At 45.7% G+C, this 21,940-nt stretch overlaps 1 protein-coding gene across 1 annotated transcript in view; it reads left to right on the top strand.

The window, feature by feature from the left end:
* The first annotated feature begins 12,167 nt into the window (after nt 1-12,167).
* The window catches only part of ABCB6 (ATP binding cassette subfamily B member 6 (Langereis blood group)), a 61,114-nt gene continuing 51,341 nt past the window's right edge, over nt 12,168-21,940 (top strand). The window contains exons 1-2 of the mRNA XM_040358120.1: nt 12,168-12,373; nt 21,299-21,844. Coding sequence (XP_040214054.1) covers nt 21,326-21,844 — 519 coding nt within the window. The 5' untranslated portion in view covers nt 12,168-12,373; nt 21,299-21,325. The remainder of the gene's footprint in view (nt 12,374-21,298; nt 21,845-21,940) is intronic.

Raw genomic sequence — 21,940 nt, 5'->3', positions numbered from 1 at the left:
ATGAAGTATCAATGGTCTGCCAGTGCGGTGCTGTTTCTCACTTGTGCTCCATTAAGAATGATGGCAGATGGGAATTGTAGTCTTTTCACAACTCTCCAAATATGAATGACATGACTGTGTGGGCCGAATCATTCACAGCCACTTTCAATTAAAAATTTGACAGGAGCCATCAGGGAGAAGAGCCCCCTGATCTCTAAGGGCGAATGGGAGCTGCTGACTCCCTTGTTTCATGTTACACCCTAAATATACCTTCAGAAAGGTGGAGTTGGCTTTTAATGTTCACCTCCAACCAAACTATTTATTTTAAAACATAACTCCATTCTAGGTAAAAAAAAAATGAAAAACTTCACCCCTAGCTTTGCTGTTGGGAGCTGGTAGGAGGGGCTCCTGATTACATGACCACTGTGACAGCCAATCATATCATCGGCAAGCCCAGGAAACATCTCTGGTATTAAGATCCCCTAAATGGCCCACCAACATAAAGAGGGTGAAAGGCCCTCAAAATGAACCCCTAACATGGAACTAACCCTTTATAAAAAGCAGGGAGACACATTAGGCCCCGTACACACGGTCGGACCAAACCGATGAGACTGGCCCGTCGGACCGTTTTCATCGGTTCACCTCTGAAGTGGCCGTACGGCCTGATATGTGTACACACCATCGTTCCAAAATCCGATCGGGTCAGAACGCGGTGACGTCAAACACACGACGTGCTGAATAAAACGAAGTTCAATGCTTCCAAGCATGCGTCGACTTGATTCTGAGCATGCGTGGGTTTTGAACCGATGCTTTTCTGTACTAACCATCGGTTTGGTCCGATGGGGCAGTGGTCCATCGGTTCGGTTTTGAAGCATGTTTAGAAATTTTGGACCGAAGGAAACCAGACCGATAGCCTATACACACGGTCGGTTTGGTCCGATGAAAATGAACTTCGGTTCATTCTCATCGGACCAAACCGACCGTGTGTACGGGGCCTTAGGGGTTCATTTACAATATGCACATAGACTGTACACCCTACAAGTGCTGTTGCGCCAGACATTAGTAAATCGGATAAAGGTTCACTTTGTAAAGAATTACAATCACAGGAAAATAAAAAGCAGCATTTTTGCTTGCACTTGATTGGATGATGGAAGTCAGCAGAGCTTCCCCCTCAATTACTAAGCTCTGGAGCAACTGCTCTTGTAGAGTGCTCAGTCTATTTGCCTTTTAGTAAATCAATCCCTTTTTGAGCCATGTCATTGAAGCTACAGCAGTTTCCCTAGTAACTTGATATTCTGCTTTCTCATCATGACTGCTCCCAACAGTGGAATGTTTCTGTTTTGTGAAACCCAAGACGTCTGTAAAAAAAATTCCCTTCCGCAATTGCAGCAAATGAGAAATGTGAACAGCAGTGCCCCCCTAATCCATGTGCCCGGTCCCTAATCTACATGCAGGGAGCCGGACGCATGGATTCCAATGTTTTTTTTTTTGTTTGAAGCACGTGATTATAGCCTGAGACTCTAATTGGCTTAAAAAAGGATGGGCTCGGGGCGCATAATACTGCGCCCCGAGCCCACCCAGTTGTGTGATGATGGCAAATTAATATTCGCTTTTGTCTTCATGCTTCTCCTCCTGGCCAATCAGGAAGTGTGAAGGAGCACCATTGGCTGAGAGGAGAAGCGATCGTATTGGCCAGGATTGGGAGGATGTACAGGAAGATCCGGTACTCCCAGGGAAAATGCCACCCAGAGCGATCTCTCGACCGATTGAGAGCCCGACTGCGTGAGTACCACCTGGGGTGGGGGGGTTGTTTGCCCCCCACCTTCACCCTGGCTGGAGCACCAGCCGCCACTGGTGAACTGAGATGTATGTCATTCACCTGGGCACTTTTCTCATGTCTAGCTGCTGGGAAATGAAGAGGGAATGTGAGAAACTCTTCCACCTATAGAGGGCGCCACTAGAGACTGCATTCCCACCAATATCAAAGGAACGTCCTTATAGTGTGTGACAGGTGCACTTTATTCATTTTCTGGTTTGCCTTCTTTTTTTTTTCCTTCCTGGTTCATATAGCCTAAACTATTTGTGTAACGGAGCCATACTAATAGTCATTCAGTTTCTCCGGGAATCATTTTCAGCAATAGTTCCCTTATATATTCATTAGACTTTAGGCAATTTACCATGTAACATAAAATAAGGATGCAGGTCTTTTTTTTATTATTATTCTGTAAAGTAATGAAAGAAGCAAAATGTATCACTGACCACCTTCTATAACTCGCACGGGAAATGTGAGCCTTCGGCTTCAATGGAACTACAAGTCCCAGCATACCCATCTACCACCCTGCACACTGGCACTTGTAGTTTCCCACCAGCTGGGGATGTGTATTGCCTAATTTTGCTTTGATATGTGCTGTCCTGTGGGGGGGGGGGGGGTCCATGTATATATGGGGGTGTGAGTATGTGTGTGGTCATAGTACACTGTATATATGTGTTTGTAGAGGTGTGTCTAGTTGTATCTGTATGTGTGTAGGTGTGCTGGGATGGCCGTATACAGTTTATATGTGTGTACAGTGTATAATAATTAAACTAACCCAATAGTTGGAAAAAAAAAAAGAGACAGCAATGTACTTAGAGATCACTCATGTTACCCCCCAACTCATTAATAAACTTAAGTTGTTAAACAATTTCCTTGCCATGTGTCAGAGAATTCTTATTTATACGGATCATTACACATTACGCCGTCTGCTGCTACAGTCTAATAATGGGTACAAAAAAAAGCCATATGGTCAAAAAGTAAGTAAAGTTCACTGGTTTTACACAAAATGTGCATTGTATCTGGGCCACAGTGTGTAGAGGATATATATTAGGGTGACCAGACATCCCCAGTTTCAGGGGACAGTCCCATGATTGAGGACACTGTCCCCGGACCAAGCCTGTCCCTGGTTTTGTCCCCAGATTGGATTTAATAAGGGGCAGGGGCAATTTCAAAGACAATTAGTGCAGAATTAAAATAAAAAAATTAGAATTACACACCCCCGCTCCGCCGTGCCTACTAGCATAGGGGGGTTGTATTTTTCCCATTATCTGTGCCCCTTTCTGATGATCATGTGCTGGTCGGAGCGAAGGGAATATTTCTTCAGTTTCGGGCGCATGCCCATTCAGCTCCACTCGCATGTTCTTCTGCCTTGGCTCAAATCCTGGCCAGCCACCTGCCTATCTCCTTGCCTTCCCTGGCAGAGTGATCTTCCTCCGCTCCCCATCCAGTAGTAACCGGGGCCTGATGAGTAAGACTTGAGAGGTTGTGAGGCGGGCGGCGACGGGCAGAGGGTCGCTGATTGTTGCCATTACTAGTAAAGAAAAAATATGTCCCCAGATTTCATTTTAAAAATCTGGTCACCTTAATATATATACATCCCAGGTGTTGTACATATATTTATACACTGTATAGTTTAGCTAGATCAGTTCTTCCTAATTTACTGGCAGGCAGGTGATTGTGCTATTATTTCAAGAGTTCCTCCATGTTAAAAAAAAAAGTATTGAAAAGGCTGGCTGATATAGTGTCTTATTCTTATTCAGGAAAAAACTTTATTGTACCATTAGACAATACAGAAGTAGAGCGGTGCGACCATCAAATACTTCCCCTGATTCTTCACATGCTCTATATATGTATTTTGGATTCTGATTTGGATCCGTCTATACTATTATATAAGTTATGTAATGCTGACATGCCTGTTGCTGCAATAACTCCACATTTTGTGTCTGGCGGCTGCACCATCCTGATAAGGGAGGCCGAGGAAGGGGAGGACCGCCCAAGAAATGAGCCCCGTAAAGTCCTCTAAGAAGCTTCTGAAGTCCAAAAACTAGTTTCGGAATCTAGATTCGGGAGCCTCAGAGAAAGGAAAGGTGCGGCCAGCTTCAGCAGCCAATCGTTCCAGTGATTGTTCCGCATGTTAAAGTGGTTCTTTAGCAGTTCTTTAAAAAATAAAAAGCCAGCAACTAAAAATAATAAGGCTTATCTGTAGCCAGAGCTTTTTTTCTTAGAAAATAGGTGCAGGAACTCAACCACAAACCCGTTCAGATTTCAAAAACAGTAGAAGGGTCTTAAAGGGGCATTAAATACCAGGATTGCATTACATACAGAGTACAGAGTTCAGGGGGGTTACACACAGAGTGTAGAGCTGTGACTTATATACACAGAAACCAGACTTCTGTGTTTTACAAGTGATTGTGGTGAGCAGGCACCAAAGGGTCTGAGCCAAAGGTGGTGGAACTGAGTTCCCCCAAGTTCCCCCTGAAAAAAAGCCCTGTCTGTAGCTATCCTGGATATCTCCTAAACCTGTACGGTCATCGGCACATGCGCACTGAAGCAATGGCACGTTGTAAATTCGAAAATTCATAAATTCTGAATTCGGAAATTCTAAAATTTGGAAATTCAGGAAATTCAAAAACCTGTAAATTTGAAAATAAGAACGAAAATCCAAAAATTCTAAATAATAACTAACTAACTAACTAATAATAACTAACTATTCAATTATAGGTATTGGAATTTCCTTTCAAATGTGGCTGTTAGTGAACGTAACAAATATGAATTTATCTGAAGTTACGAATTATCCAAAATAAAGAATGCCGCATTGAAACAAATGGAATGAAACTTAATAATAATAAATAATAATAATAATACGTTTTTATTATTATTGTTGTCAGATAAATTCGTATTCGTTACGTTCACTATCAGCCAAATTTGAAAGGAAATTCTAATACCTATAATTTAATAGTTAGTTATAGTTAAGTTATTATTTCACATTTTCGGGTTTTTGAACTTTCAGATTTTTGTTCTTCTTTTCTGGTTTTCGTTCTTTTGAATTTTCGGATTTTCATTCTTATTTTTGAATTTCCACATTTTCGAATTCCTGCAATTTCGAATTTCAAATTTCTGAATTTTCGAATTACCAAAATTAAGAATTTTGGGATTTTCAAATTTCTGAATTTTCAAATTTCCGAATATTTGGAAAAATTTAGAAATTTGGGAAATTCGGATATTCGGAATTAAAGCAGAGGTTCACCCCTACAATATACTTTTTCCCCTTAGATTGATGCTCGTTTTGTCTAGGGGAATCGGCTAGTTGTTTTAAAATATGATCCGTACTTACCGTTTACGAGATGCATCTTCTCCGCCGCTTCCGGGTATGGGCTGCGGGACTGGGCGTTCCTATTTTGATTGACAGTCTTCCGAGAGGCTTCCGATGGTCGCATCCATCGCGTCACGATTTTCCGAAAGAAGCCGAACGTCGGTGCGCAGGCGCAGTATAGAGCCGCACCGACGTTCGGCTTCTTTCGGCTACGAGTGACGCGATGGATGCGACCGTCGGAAGCCTCTCGGAAGACTGTCAATCAAGAAGGAACGCCTGCTCCCGAAGACCCATACCCGGAAGCGGCGGAGAGGATGCATCTCGAAAACGGTAAGTACAGCTCATATTTTAAAACAACTAGCCGATTCCCCTAGACAAAACGAGCATCCATCTAAGGGGAAAAGGTCAAAAAATAAATAAATGGGTGAACTCCCGCTTTAAAGAATTTGTCTAGATTTGTTAAAAAAAATAATTTGGAACTAAACGAATTGCACATGTCTAGTGCTGTGTCAGGCACCGAAGCGTGGGCTTCGATTTCAGGTGAGTATTACATAATGAGCTAGTATGCTATGCATACTAGCTCATTATGCCTTTGTCTTGCAGGTGTTAGTTTTTTTTCCAAGTGGGTTTACAACCACTTTAAAGGGGGGGCAGACAGGTGGAACTACCCCGTTTTGGGTGAAGCCCTGCTTTAAAGAATATGATTGGATGCTGTGGACAACTATCCCATTTTCCAAATATCCTTACCATAATAGGAAATTTTATAGTGTTACCAGGGTGGATAAAAATCAATGCTTTTTTTTTTTTAAAGAATTCAAAAAAATCGGATTTTTTTATTTAAATCAGATTTTTTTTTTTTAATCAAATGCTTTTGGAGTAAAAATCTAAAGATAGGGGCAGATCCACAGAGATCTGCACCCGCGCAGCGTATCAGAGATACGCTACGCCGCTGTACCTTACCTGGCTTTAGTTTGAATCCTTAAAGATTTTGCGCCGTACGGTCGGCGTAGTCTTTCTCTGGCGGCGGAATTCAAATCAGCGATTAGGGGGTGTGTTTCATTTTAATGAAGCGCGTCCCCGCGCCGAATGAACTGCGCATGCGCCGTCCCGAAATTTCCCCCCGTGCATTGCGCTAAATGACGTCTCTAGGACGTAATTTTTTTTAACATAGACGTGAAATACGTCCATCAAATTAAACGCGGGAACGACGGCCATACTTAACATGGCAAGTTTAACTATACGCCGCAAAACACCAGCTTTAACTATACGCCGGAAAAAGGCGACTAGAGACGACGTAAAAGAATGCGACGGCCGCGCGTACGTTCGTGGATCGTCGGAAATAGCTAATTTGCATACCCGAAGCGGAAAACTACGCAAACTCCACCCAGCGGATGCAGAAGTATTGCATCTAAGATCCAAAGGCGTACAAAGCCGTACGCCTGTCGGATCTAACCCAGATGCCGTCGTATCTTGGTTTGAGGATTCAAACTAAAGATACGACGCGGGTAATTTGAAAGTACGCCGGCGTATCAGTAGATACGCCGGCGTACTCGCTCTGTGGATCTGCCCCATAGTTTTCTATTTAAGATACATTAATAATTTAGTTTATTCAGCATGAAATGGAGCTTAGTTATGTGGCAGGAGGCTGTATATTCTGCAACATTTACATTTTTGGGAAACTCATTTATTGAATCCAAGCTGAGATAACATGCACTGCATTGATGCATTCACACAATTTCACAGTAACCATGAGATAAACCAAAGTTCAGGAATATTCCTTTATCCCATTGCTGTGCAAATCTATGTACAAAACTGTATGATAGAATCGGTTCTGATATCACCGTTTTACTAACCTGACAGATTATTATTCTAAATAGGAAACCTTCATTTTATATATTAAGTATTACAATATTTAAGATTCTAACTACCAGCAAGAATAAGTCCTTACATTTAAAGAGTACCTGTCATTTCAGATCCATCATGGCAGCGCCCGTTAGCGGGCATCCACTCACCTGCTGCCGCCATGTCCCTTACCTTGTTGTGTCACTGCCGCATCACCAGCCGTCCCATTAAAGTGAATGGGACTCTCGGTGAGTCAACAGCGTGTCAGAGGAGGAGTCGCTGTGAGACAGAGATGACAGTTGCTCTTTAAAAATTAGTATATCAGGAGTCCAATCATAGCAGAGGACAAGATGAGAGGACGAGAGAAGACATTGAGGAGCGTGGAGGAAACCACCGCCGTGGCCCGCTGCCCCACCGGGGCACGGTAAGTGCCGGGCGGGGGATGCACACTGGCAGCATTTGATGGGCACACAGGCGGCAATTGATGGGCACACTGGCGGCAATTGATGGGCACACTGGCGGCAATTGATGGGCACAGTGGCGGCAATTGATGGGTACAGTAGCTGCGTTGGCCCACGAGACATGGTAAGTGCCAGGCGGGCGGGGGATGCACACTGGCAGCATTTGATGGGCGCAGTGGCGGCAAATGATGAGCACACTGGCAGCATTTGATGGGCACAGTGGTGGCAATTGATGGGCACACTGGCAGCATTTTCATGGGCACAGTGGCAGCAATTGATGGGCACAGTGGCAGCAATTGATGGGAACACGAGCAGCAATTGATGGGCACAGTGGCATCGCTTGATGGGCACAGTGGCGGCAATTTATGGGTACAGTAGCTGCGTTTGATGGCACAGTGGCAGCAATTTATGTGTACAAGGGCTGCGTTTGATGGGCACAGTGGCAGTTTTTGATGGGCACAATGGCTGCGATTGATGGGCACAGTGGCTGCGTTTGATGGGCACAGTGGTTCCGTTTGATGGCACAGTATCGGCAATCGATGGGCGCAGTAGCTGCGTTTGATGGGCACAGTGGTTCCGTTTGATGGCACAGTATCGGCAATCGATGGGCACAGTAACTGCGTTTGATGGGCACAGTGGCTGTGTTTGATGGACACAGTGGTTTCGTTTGATGGACACAGTAGCTGCGTTTGATGGGCACAGTGGCTGTGTTTGATGGGCACAGTGGCTGTGTTTGATGGGCACAGTGGCTGCTTTTGATGGACACAGTGGCTGCAATTGATGGGTAGTTTTTTTTTCAGTTTATTTGCGCCCCCAAAAAAAAAAAAATTTGAGCACCCGCCGCCACTGGTGGTCATGGTTGGCGATTTGAACCGGTGACCCCTAGTTCTGCTACTCGGAAGATGCTAACTGCTTAGCCACTGTGCTAAGGTGGCAGCAGATGCTGATCTGTGTCAGACATTTGTTAGCACAGCCAGAAAATTCTACCAGGATTTATTATGTCATATTCTGTATTGCCACAATAATTGTCTGTGTTCTCGTAGTGCGCTGAATGCGGGTGCCATACACATAAGATTTAAAACCCATTTTTCTGCTTTAAAGTGGCAACTTCCCCGGGAAGCGCTCTGGGCACAAAGCATGACCCAGCTCAATAACTGGCTTGTACCAGCACATTAATTGGTGATCAGCTCAATACTTGGCATGTACCAGGAGCTGGATCCATGATGGCTTTATTACTGAGCGCTTACTACCAGTCTGATTTGTGATTTTCCAATAGCTGGCAGACACCGGATCCTGATCTGTATCCGGCTCAATAGATAGCCGGTGATAAAACTGATTTGTGGTCAATTCTACACGAGGTAATAGAACTCAGATACTTTATTATTACTGCTTCTTAGTGGTAGCGTCCTGCTTGCTTGTGCTATAGACCCAATGAGGAGGAGAAGTGCTGTGTATGGGGACACAGGACCCGTCTTCAAGCTGAAATACTTTAAACGGGAACTTATCCTTTCATGGCCATGCTTCATCCCATGCATCCAGGGGCGTCGCGGGAGGGTCCCTGAAAAGCCCCAGTTCTCAGACATGCAGCATTCTATTGTTAGCGCAGAGCGGGGACCGATCTGATGCCAAGCGCTGCCGGGTGCAGCCAGGGCCGCCATCAGGAATTATGGGGCCCCTTACACAGCTTCGGGCATGGGCCCCCTGGAGAAGAGAACGGGGGGGGGGGGGGGTGCTGCCGCCCGAAATTGAGAAGCGGGGAGGCTGCCACGAATTGAGAAGCGGGGGGGGGGGGGCAAATATATATAAAAAAGGGGGCCCTGGGGACCTCTGGCTGGGCCCTTTAATATAAAGAAATATATATATATATATATATATAAAAAATATATATTTAAATGTTGGGGGGGGTTGCCATCTGGGGCCCTGGGGACCTCTGGGCTCTTTAATAAAAATACATAAATAAATATATATATATATATACACACAATTTTTTTTTTTAGAAAAATAAATTACAAAAAAAGGGGGGTTGCCATCCGGGACCTCTGGGCCCTTTAATAAAAAAAAAGGAAACCTCTGGGCCCTTTAATAAAAAATAAATAAATAAAAAAATATAAAAAAAATAAAAATAAACATTTATAAAAAAAAAGGGGGGGGGGGGTTGCCATCCAGGGCCCTGGGGACCTCTGGGCCCTTTAATAAAAAATAAATAAAAAAAAGGGGGTTTGCCACATGAGGCCCTGGGGACCTCTATTTACATAATATATATATATATATTATATATATTAGCAGACACCCTAGGGAATAAAATGGCGGTCATTGCAACTTTTTATCTCGCACAGTATTTGCGCAATAATTTAAATTTTTTTAATTTTGGGGGAAAAAAACGGTTTCATGAATTAAAAAATAACAAAAAATAACAAAACAGTAAAGTTAGCCCAATTTTTTTATATAATGTGAAAGATGATGTTACGCTGAGTAAATAGATACCTAACTTGTCACGATTTAAAATTGCGCACACTCATGGAATGGCGCCAAACTTCGGTACTTAAAAATCTCCGAGTTACAGAGGAGGTCTAGTGCTAGAATTGTTGTTACACACTCTAACGCACGCAGCGATACCTCACATGTGGGGTTTGAACGGCGTTTACATATGTGGGCGGGACTTACATGTGTGTTCGCTTCTGAGCGTGAGCTACCGTGGACAGGGGAGTTTTAAAAAAAACACATTTATTTATTTATTTTACATATTGTTTTTTATTTTTACACTTTTTTTACATTTTTTTTTTTTTGGATCACTTTTATTCCTATTACAAGGAATGTAAACATATTGTGACAGGTACTCTTTATGGAGAGAGGCGGGGTCAATAAGACCCCACATCTCTCCTCCAGGCTGGAAAGCATGAGATCGGGGAAAATAAATCACTGATCTCGTGCTTTCAGCCGCGATTGCGGCTTTGTTTACTTCCGGGTACCCGGGCTTGACGTCACAATGTCGTGCCCGGGCCTCCGACGGTCATAGAGATGACTGGTGACCATCTGGTCACCGTAAATCTCTATCGTCGTGAGAATGCCCAGGCCGATTTGTTCTCCGGGCCCCCGATGACACGGGAGAGCCCGGAGAAGCACCGGATGGCGGCGGGAGGGGGGAAAGTCCCCTCCCGCCGCCTATTAGTACGATCAAACACGTCTACTGTCACCAGTCAGTATCCCTGATCATCGCCACACCAGTCATATGATGGCGCTGTACCGCACTGGTGACAAAAACTTTATTTTATTTGTTTTCCCAAAACTTTGGACAACAAAATACTTAGGGATTTTTTTCCACCAAAAATATGTAGAAGAATACATATTGGCCTAAATTGATGAAGAAATTCGATTTTTACATTTTTTTATTGGATATGTATTATAGTAGAAAGTAAGAAATATAGGGCCAGATTCAGGTACAAATACGTTACGCTGCGGCGGCGTAACGTATCCCATTTACGTTACACCGCCGCAGGTTTACAGCGTAAGTGCCTGATTCACAAAGCTCTTACCTGTAAACTTGCGGCGGTGTAGCGTAAATCCGCTCGGCGCAAGCCCGCCTAATTCAAATCGGCGGGCACCATTTAAATTTGGCGCGTTCCCGCGCCGAACGTTCTGCGCATGCTCCATGTGAAAATTTCCCGACGTGCTTTGCGCGAAATTACGGCGCCCCGAAGTTTTTTTTGAACGGCGACGTGCGTTACGTCGTTTCGTTTTCCCGGACGTCTTACGAAAAAAAATAATTGAAATTCGACGCGGGAACGACGGCCATACTTTAACATGGCTGTTCTAAATATAAGCCATGAAAAAGCAGGCCTAAGTTTGCGACAGGAAAAACCGACTAGCGACGACGTAAGAGATTGCGACGAACGCGCGTATCTTCGTGGATCGCCGTAATCAGCTAATTTGCATACCCGACGCTGGAAAACGACGCGAACTCCACCCAGCGGCCGCCGGAAAATTACACCTAGGATCCGAAGGCGTACGAAGCCGTACGCCTGTCGGATCTTAGCCAAAAGCCGTCGTATCTTTTTTGTGAATGACAAATAAAGATACGACGCGGCAAATTTGAAAATACGCCGGAGTATCAGCAGATACTCCGGCGTATTTCCTCTGTGAATCTGGCCCATATTTTTTTTTTCACATTTTTTTTTCTCTTTTTTTGTTTTTTAATAGCGCAAAAAATAAAAATCGCAGAGGTGATCAAATACCACCAAAAGAAAGCTCTATTAGTGGGAGAAAAAGGACGCCAATTGTATTTGGGTACAGCGTCGCACGACCACGCAATTGTCAGTAAAAATAACACAGGGCCGTATCGCAAAACATGGCCTGGTCATGAAGGGGGGTAAACCTTCTGGGGCTGAAGTGGAAATTTAAAAAAATAAAATAATGGATTGCATTGTGTGAATTGTCTACAGTGAATGGGCCCCTTTTTTATATATATATATATATATATATATATATAATTTAAATATATTTTATACACATATTCCTACAAAACAATCCTGACACGGGGGGGGCTGTGATTGGTTCTGTGCCTGCAGGCTGCTCTAATGGAGGTCAGCCAGATATCATGAGCCAATCAGAATAGTAGGCAGTGCAGGGCTCCGCCCATCGAACAGAAGCCTGGCCGTGATTGGACTAAAGTGATCCAGTTGGAATTCGCTGAGTCACCCTGGCGGCTCCTCCGCTTGAGCGGAACTGCCGAGTCATTGAATGGCAATCAGCGGGCGCCTGGACCGCGGGGACACCGACTGCGGGGAGGGAGCATGAGACTGACAGGGGACACTGAGACTGCCCGACACAAGGCTTAGAGAGTGCAGAGAGCAGAGTGACAGCCCGAGATCCACGCTGAGCCGGGGATCAGAGTGACCGGGATCCCGGAGGGAGGTGTGTGCGGCAACAGAGAGGATGAGACTCCACTGACCCCCATCCTGGGAGAGGTGAGGAGACATCACACGTGACTCATGTAAACATTCTATAACTGCATATTGTTACATTGTATGTGTGTGTTGTATGGGATCTGTGTGTGTGTGTTGTTACATTGTATGGGATCTGTGTGTGTGTGTGTGTTGTTACATTGTATGGGATCTGTGTGTGTGTGTGTGTTGTTACATTGTATGGGATCTGTGTGTGTGTGTGTTGTTACATTGTATGGGATCTGTGTGTGTGTGTGTTGTATGGGATCTGTGTGTGTTGTTGTTGTTACATTGTATGGGATCTCTGTGTGTGTGTTGTTACATTGTATGGGATCTGTGTGTGTGTGTGTGTGTGTGTGTGTGTGTGTGTTGTTACATTGTATGGGATCTGTGTGTGTGTGTGTGTGTGTGTGTGTGTGTTGTTGTTGTTACATTGTATGGGATCTCTCTGTGTGTGTGTGTGTGTGTGTGTGTGTGTGTGTGTGTGTTGTTACATTGTATGGGATCTGTGTGTGGCGGCAACCAGGTGAGGAGTACAAAGACAAGTGTGTGTTGTATGGGATCTCTGTGTGTGTGTGTTGTTACATTGTATGGGATCTGTGTGTGTGTGTGTGTTGTTACATTGTATGGGATCTGTGTGTGTGTGTGTGTTGTTACATTGTATGGGATCTGTGTGTGTGTGTGTTGTTACATTGTATGGGATCTGTGTGTGTGTGTGTTGTATGGGATCTGTGTGTGTTGTTGTTGTTACATTGTATGGGATCTCTGTGTGTGTGTTGTTACATTGTATGGGATCTGTGTGTGTGTGTGTGTGTGTGTGTGTTGTTACATTGTATGGGATCTGTGTGTGTGTGTGTGTGTGTGTGTGTGTGTGTTGTTGTTGTTACATTGTATGGGATCTCTCTGTGTGTGTGTGTGTGTGTGTGTGTGTGTGTGTGTGTGTGTGTTGTTACATTGTATGGGATCTGTGTGTGGCGGCAACCAGGTGAGGAGTACAAAGACAAGTGTGTGTTGTATGGGATCTCTGTGTGTGTGTGTTGTTACATTGTATGGGATCTGTGTGTGTGTGTGTGTTGTTACATTGTATGGGATCTGTGTGTGTGTGTGTGTTGTTACATTGTATGGGATCTGTGTGTGTGTGTGTTGTTACATTGTATGGGATCTGTGTGTGTGTGTGTTGTATGGGATCTGTGTGTGTTGTTGTTGTTACATTGTATGGGATCTCTGTGTGTGTGTTGTTACATTGTATGGGATCTGTGTGTGTGTGTGTGTGTGTGTGTGTGTGTGTGTGTGTGTTGTTACATTGTATGGGATCTGTGTGTGTGTGTGTGTGTGTTGTTGTTGTTACATTGTATGGGATCTCTCTGTGTGTGTGTGTGTGTGTGTGTGTGTGTGTGTGTGTGTGTGTTGTTACATTGTATGGGATCTGTGTGTGGCGGCAACCAGGTGAGGAGTACAAAGACAAGTGTGTGTTGTATGGGATCTCTGTGTGTGTGTGTTGTTACATTGTATGGGATCTGTGTGTGTGTGTGTGTTGTTACATTGTATGGGATCTGTGTGTGGCGGCAACCAGGTGAGGAGTACAAAGACAAGTGTGTGTTGTATGGGATCTCTGTGTGTGTGTGTTGTTACATTGTATGGGATCTGTGTGTGTGTGTTGTTACATTGTATGGGATCTGTGTGTGTGTGTGTGTGTTGTTACATTGTATGGGATCTGTGTGTGTTGTTGCATTGTATGGGATCTCTCTGTGTGTGTTGTTACATTGTATGGGATCTGTGTGTGTGTGTGTGTGTGTGTGTGTGTTGTTACATTGTATGGGATCTCTGTGTGGCGGCAACCAGGTGAGGAGTACAAAGACAAGTGTGTGTGTGTGTGTTGCCTACAGTCAAGCATGGTGGTGGGAGTGTCCTGGTTTGGGGCTGCATGTGTTCTGACGAGAAATGCCCGCCCGGTACCGCGCATGTGCAGCGCTTGCGCACTACGGAGCCGCCGTACATCAGAATTTAAGATCAGCTGTAGACGGCGCCTGCGCACAAATAGCCGACATTGTGCCACACGCTCCTGATGCTCGTGCAAGGGGCGGATTTCTTCATGATGGGCGTGTGTGAGGGGCGGATGCCTACAGAAGGGGGAGTGTTTTGTAATGATGGGCAGTGCTTGTCTTAACCTCTTTCCCACCGCGCTATAGACAAAAGACGTCTACAGCGCGGTGGGGTTGTTCTGGGAGGACGTCCCTGCGACGTCCTCCCAGAATCCTCCTCTCGCGCGCCCCCGGAATCACCTGTGAGCGCCGGGTCTAGAAGACCTGGCGCATCACGGAATCGCGGTAAATTGCCGCTGATAGCTGGAGCGGCACAGCTGGGGTATCCTGTGTCTCTGTGCGCACCGCAAACGCGTTGGGCTGCGCCGGGCGGTAATTGCGGCCGTCTGCAGGCCTATGCTTCCTTCTGTGATCTGGTGCCATCTTGTGGTGGCCGTTGGTATGACGAGACAACCAGCAATGCTAATGGAGCTTCCCCTGTCTGTTTTCACTCCTTCCCTCTAATTAGAACCCCCAAACATATATATATATATATATATATATATATATATATATATATATATATATATATCTCTATCTATATCTATATCCCCTAGAGCAGTGATGGCAAACCTTGGCACCCCAGATGTTTTGGAACTACATTTCCCATGATGCTCATGCACTCAGCAGTGGAGATGAGCATCATGGGAAATGTAGTTTGAAAACATCTGGGGTGCCAAGGTTCGCCATCACTGGCCTAGAGAATAAAATGGCGGTCGTTGCAATACTTTCTGTTACACCGTATTTGCGCAGCGGTCTTACAAGCGCACTTTTTTGGGAAAAAATGCAATTTTTTTTAATTAAAAAAAAAAAATAAGACACTAGTAAAGTAAGCCCAATTTTTGTTTTTTTATATTGTGAAAGATAATGTTACGCCGAGTAAATTGATGCCCAACATGTCACGCTTCAAAATTGCACCCGCTCGTGGAATGGCGACAAACTTTTACTCTTTAAAATCTTCATAGGCGACGTTTAAAAAAAAATCTACAGGTTGCATGTTTTGAGTTAGAGGAGGTCTAGGGCTAGAATTATTGCTCTCGCTCTACCGATCGCGGCGATACCTCACGTGTGGTTTGAACACCGTTTACATATGCGGGCGCTGCTCACGTACTTACCTGTCCTGGAGTCCAGCACCGTCTGCAGCAGAGGACGAGCGATCGCTCGTCACTCTGCTGCTCCCCCCGCCATCCTCAGTGAGGGACCAGGAAGTGAAGCGCTCCGGCTTCACTACCCGGTTCCCTACGGCGCATGCGCGAGTTGCGCTGCGCCGCTGATTGGCTCCCGTTGTGCTCTGGGAGCCGAGTGTTCCCAGAGCACAACGGGGGGAGGACGGGAGGTGATGTCATGCCCGAGACTGTGTGGTCGGAAGTGGGTGCAAATACATGTCTTTAGACAGGTATCTGCACCCCCCTCCCCCTGAAAGGTGTCAAATGTGACACCGGAGGGGGGGGGGGTTCCGATCAGCGGGAGTTCCACTTTAGGGTGGAGCTCCGCTTTAACCCCTTCCCCGCCCCCTAGTGTTAACCCCTTCCCTGCCAGTGGCATTTTTATAGTAATCAACGCATTTTTATAGCACTGATTGCTATAAAAATGCCAATGGTCCCAAAAATGTGTCAAAAGTGTCCGATGTGTCCGCCATAATGTTGCAGTACCGAAAAAAAAAAACGCTGATTGCCGCCATTACTAGTAAAAAAATATATATATATTAATAAAAATGACATAAAACTACCCCCTATTTTGTAAACGCTATAACTTTTGCGCAAACCAATCAATAAACCGTTTATTGCGTTTTTTTTTTTTTTTACGAAAAATATGTAGAAGAATACGTATCGGCCTAAACTGAGGAAATTTTTTTTTGTTTTATATATATATTTTTTGGGGATATTTATTATAGCAAAAAGTAAAAAATATTCATTTTTTATTTTTTTACAAAATTGTCGCTCTATTGTTTTATAGCGCAAAAACTAAAAACCGCAGAGGTGATCAAATACCACAAAAGAAAGTTATATTTGTGGGGAAAAAAATTTGGTTTGGGAGCCACGTCGCACGACTGCGCAATTGTCAGTTAAAGCGACGCAGTGCCGAATCGCAAAAAGTGCTCTGGTCTTTGACCAGCAATGTGGTCCGGGGGTTAAGTGGTTAAAGGTTAAAACTTTTTTTTTTTTTATTGTGGTGACATAACATCTCCTCGCTGCCTGTCAAACACTCTCTGAAGAGTGATGCACCATGGATCACTTTTCAGAGGGCTTAACACAAGTGTAAAAAAGCCCTTGGGATAATTTGGTAAAAAGTTTAGATAAGTTGCCAAACACAAAATAAAACTGTGTGGGACGTCTCCCTGCACTGTAAACCGGCGCCCAACAATGTTTGCTGGTAACAAAAACAACCTGCACTTCGTTCCCGCTGAGGGTTTTGGATACAACTGACAGAACTGGTTGGACATATAAGGAAAGGTTATAGCGAACTAGTCAGAAGGTGCAAGTGTGGGATGACAGTGCACATGTGATTGTGGGATGACATAAGAATACAACGCCAGTACAATTAGTGGTTAGTTTTTAGGGCGCATGCAGTAAACACAAAATGTGTTTTAAAAAAAATATATCAGGGTTTGACAAATTTGCCCTGAATCTAGGAGCCAGCTAAAAAAGTTAGGAGCCAGAAAACGCGCCCCGTCCCGACGAGCTTGCGCGCAGAAGCGAACACATACGTGAGCAGCACCCGCATATGTAAACGGTGTTCAAACCACACATGTGAGGTATCGCCGCGATTGGTAGAGCGAGAGCAATAATTCCAGACCTAGACCTACTCTGTAACTCAAAACATGCAACCTGTAGATTTTTTTTTTTTTAAACGTCGCCTATGAAGATTTTAAAGGGTAAAAGTTTGACGCCATGCCACGAGCGGGCGCAATTTTTAAGCGTGACATGTTGGGTATCATTTTACTCGGCGTAACATTATCTTTCACAATATATAAAAAAATTGGGCCAAATTTATTGTTGTCTTATTTTTTCATTTAAAAAAGTGAATTTTTTCCAAAAAAAGTGCGCTTGTAAGACCGCTGCGCAAATACGGTGTGACAAAAAGTATTGCAATGACTTCCATTTTATTCTCTAGGGTGTTAGAAAAAAATATATATATAATGTTTGGGGGTTTTAAGTAATTTTCTAGCAAAAAAAAATGGTTTTGTCTCGTAAACACCGACTCTGAAAAACAGGCCCGGGGCTAAAGTGGTTAAAGGGAAGAAGATGGCAGTAAAAAATAGTGAAAAATTACATTAGAATTGCTGTTTAACTTGTAATGCTTAACTTGTAATACCAACGGCCACCACCAGATGGCGCCAGCTCACAAAAAAATTTTTTTTTTTTTGCCCACCTTCCAAGCCAAGTCGCCAGGACACTATTTCTAGTCGCCATGGCGACCGGGATTTGTTGAGCCCTGATCTATATAAAAGATGAGATTGCACCCTTGGCCCCTGCCAAGTGCCCCCAGAGCTTTGCCTCGGGGCATCTCTCTCTCTCTCTCTCTTTCCCCCCCCCCCCCCCCCCTATTTTGTGGGCGCTATAACTTTTTTTTTTTTTAACCAAAAATATTCAGAAGAATACGTATCGGCCTAAACTGAGAATTTTTTTTTTTTTTTTTTGGGATATTTTTATAACAAGTAAAAAAAATATTGTGTTTTTTTTTTTTTTTTTTTTTTTTTTTTTTTTTTTATTTTTTTTTTATTTTTTTTCAAAAAGGGTGATCAACTACCACCAAAATAAAGCTCTATTTGTGGGGAAAAAATGATAAAAATATAATTTGGGTACAGTGTTGTATGACCGCGCAATTGTCATTCAAAATGTGTCAGCACTGAAAGCTGAAAATTGGTCTGGGCAGGAAGGGGGTTTAAGTGCCCAGTAAGGAAATGGTTAAACTGTTGGTCATTGTACTTTGTTTTGGCTCTTCTGAGCGTGTCTGTAATACTCTCATAGGAACTGCATGTTAGGGGTTAATGTACATGACTCGGTATATTTGCCTAGAAGGTGTATTTTTACTGTGTACAAACGAATGTGTGTGTCATGTGCTGCGCTGTGCGAAGTGTTTACAATATGTCTGTTGTTCGTTTTTAATAAACGTTTTTTCGGATTTAAAAAAAAAAAAACTTTTCCATTGCAGTCTATGGCACTCAAGTCACATCAAAGCAGTGCAGGAACCTTTTTAATGTTGCTATGACTTAAAGTCGCATAGATTTGAACGGCTTCCATTGAAACGCATGGGCTGCAACTTGTCATGCCACTTTATGTGTCCAAAGTCACCTGACAAGTCACACAAGTGTGAACGGAGCTTAATGCTGAACTCTAGGAAAAATAAATGTTACGCAAATACAGGCAGCATGTGTAGCGTTGTTGCACGGTCATGCAACACTGTACCCATGTGACATTTTTGATCATAATATATTTTTTATTTTTTAGACAGAGAGCTTTCTTTTGGTGGTATTTATTTTTTGCTAAGCAAATATAAAAAGACCGAAAAAAAAAAAAATGTTTTCTGTTTTTTACAATTTAGCAAATATGTAATTTTTCTTATTCGCTGGTGGGCACTGGTGATGGGCTGCGCTGGTGGGCACTGGTGATGGGCTGCGCTGGTGGGCACTGGTGATGGGCTGCGCTGGTGGGGGTGGTGAACTCTAGGCAAAATAAATGTTACACAAATACAGGCAGCATGTGTAGCGTTGTTGCGCGGTCATGCAACACTGTACCCATGTGACATTTTTGATCATAATATATTTTTTAGACAGAGAGCTTTCTTTTGGTGGTATTTATTTTTTGCTAAGCAATATAAAAAGACCGAAAAAAAAAATGTTTTCTGTTTTTTACAATTTAGCAAATATGTAATTTTTCTTATTCGCTGGTGGGCACTGGTGATGGGGCCTGCGCTGGTGGGCACTGGTGATGGGGCCTGCGCTGGTGGGCACTGGTGATGGGGCCTGCGCTGGTGGGCACTGGTGATGGGGCCTGCGCTGGTGGGCACTGGTGATGGGGCCTGCGCTGGTGGGCACTGGTGATGGGGCCTGCGCTGGTGTGGGCACTGGTGATGGGGCCTGCGCTGGTGTGGGCACTGGTGATGGGCTGCGCTGGTGTGGGCACTGGTGATGGGGCCTGCGCTGGTGGGCACTGGTGATGGGGCCTGCGCTGGTGGGCACTGGTGATGGGGCCTGCGCTGGTGGGCACTGGTGATGGGGCCTGCGCTGGTGTGGGCACTGGTGATGGGGCCTGCGCTGGTGTGGGCACTGGTGATGGGCTGCGCTGGTGTGGGCACTGGTGATGGGGCCTGCGCTGGTGTGGGCACTGGTGATGGGCTGCGCTGGTGTGGGCACTGGTGATGGGGCCTGCGCTGGTGGGCACTGGTGATGGGGCCTGCGCTGGTGGGCACTGGTGATGGGGCCTGCGCTGGTGGGCACTGGTGATGGGGCCTGCGCTGGTGGGCACTGGTGATGGGGCCTGCGCTGGTGGGCACTGGTGATGGGGCCTGCGCTGGTGGGCACTGGTGATGGGGCCTGCGCTGGTGGGCACTGGTGATGGGGCCTGCGCTGGTGGGCACTGGTGATGGGGCCTGCGCTGGTGGGCACTGGTGATGGGGCCTGCGCTGGTGGGCACTGGTGATGGGGCCTGCGCTGGTGGGCACTGGTGATGGGGCCTGCGCTGGTGTGGGCACTGGTGATGGGGCCTGCGCTGGTGTGGGCACTGGTGATGGGGCCTGCGCTGGTGTGGGCACTGGTGATGGGGCCTGCGCTGGTGTGGGCACTGGTGATGGGGCCTGCGCTGGTGTGGGCACTGGTGATGGGGCCTGCGCTGGTGTGGGCACTGGTGATGGGGCCTGCGCTGGTGTGGGCACTGGTGATGGGGCCTGCGCTGGTGTGGGCACTGGTGATGGGGCCTGCGCTGGTGTGGGCACTGGTGATGGGGCCTGCGCTGGTGTGGGCACTGGTGATGGGGCCTGCGCTGGTGGGCACTGGTGATGGGGCCTGCGCTGGTGTGGGCACTGGTGATGGGCTGCGCTGGTGTGGGCACTGGTGATGGGGCCTGCGCTGGTGGGCACTGGTGATGGGCCTGCGCTGGTGATCAGTGTAAATGTCCCCTGTAACTGGAAAGCCGGTTATCGGCTGTCCTTTTCTCAGACACTGACAGCGCTGAGGAAAGGAAATGCCAATAACTGCCATTTGTTTAATGCCAATAACTGGCAATGCCGTTCACGGTAAAGAGCCGATGATGCCTACCCTTTGCCGTGTGATTAGCTATGTCCAATCGCAGCTGATTCCATGGGATCGGCTGTGATTGGACACAGCTGATCACACGGCAAAGGGCCTACATCATTGGCTCTTTACCGTGATGCGCTGTGTCTGAGGAGCAGAGCTCACCACAGATCGCCGCGCTGCCCACCCCCGGGGGTACCCCCATGAAGGACATCGTAATCGTATGATATGCAGTCAGGATGGTAAGGCCACCGCTCAGCCATCATTCTGCTGTAGGCCGGGCAGGCAGGTGTTAAAAAATCCTTCTATGCTCTCCCTACTTTGTAAAGTTTAGTTGGGGACTGGGGAGTAATGTTTAACATATTTACCTTGTCTGTACTGTGCTGGCAGTTCTTCATTATCAGCTGTAAACTAGATTTGAACACTGTCAGTCCTAAAAGAGGATTAGAAAGCTAGAAACTGCCCTCCTGCATTATATGTTAATGAGGGACAAAGACACTGTAAGACTGTCCAGAGGTCCTTTTGATTCAGCCATGACACTTTCTGTTCACTCCTGGACTGACTGGTTCCTGAATTCTGTTTTGTATGTAAACCACAATCTTACAGAATGTGCTAATGGTGTCTTTTTTTTTTCCCCACAGGTGCAGTACTGTGAGTTGAGAGAATGGTGGTGCTGCAGAGCTACTGCGAGCAAAATGGCAGCGTGTCCCAGGCCTGGCTGGACAGCGGCCTCTCGCCATGCTTTTATTTCACCCTGGTCCCGTCTGTGTTGCTCAGCTTCTCTATCCTCCTGGGAACGGTGCAGTCGGCCTGCTATGCCCAGCACAGTCGGACGATGGAGCCCAAGTACATCCCCAAGTCTCGCCTGTACCGCCTGCAGTTGGCACTGTCCGTGGTGCTGATCCTACAGGCTCTGGGAGGTCTGATCTGGCAGGCCGCGGGTGGCGATGAGCTATACGGGTACATGATTGTGTACGGCTGTCTCTATGCGGGCGCCTGGGCGTTCAGCCTTTGGCTCCTTCACTTGGAGCGGACGAGGGCCTTGGATCGAGAGAGGAGCAGGGGCCACGGGGCCGTTCTCCTGCTGTTCTGGGCCCTGGCGTTCGCTGCTGAGAACTTGGCATTCATATCTTGGCAAAGCCCTCGCTGGTGGTGGAAGTCCATGGACACTTCTGACCAGAAAGTAAGTTTTTCATTTGTTTTCTAGGAAACTGACAGTAAAGTTGGCCTCATTTAAAAAAAAAAAAACATATCAAAGGGAAATGCCTGTGCAGGTAAA

Source organism: Rana temporaria, chromosome 6 (assembly GCF_905171775.1).
Source record: "Rana temporaria chromosome 6, aRanTem1.1, whole genome shotgun sequence".
Lineage (NCBI taxonomy): Eukaryota > Metazoa > Chordata > Amphibia > Anura > Ranidae > Rana > Rana temporaria.
This window is presented reverse-complemented; position numbering and strand designations above follow the sequence as displayed.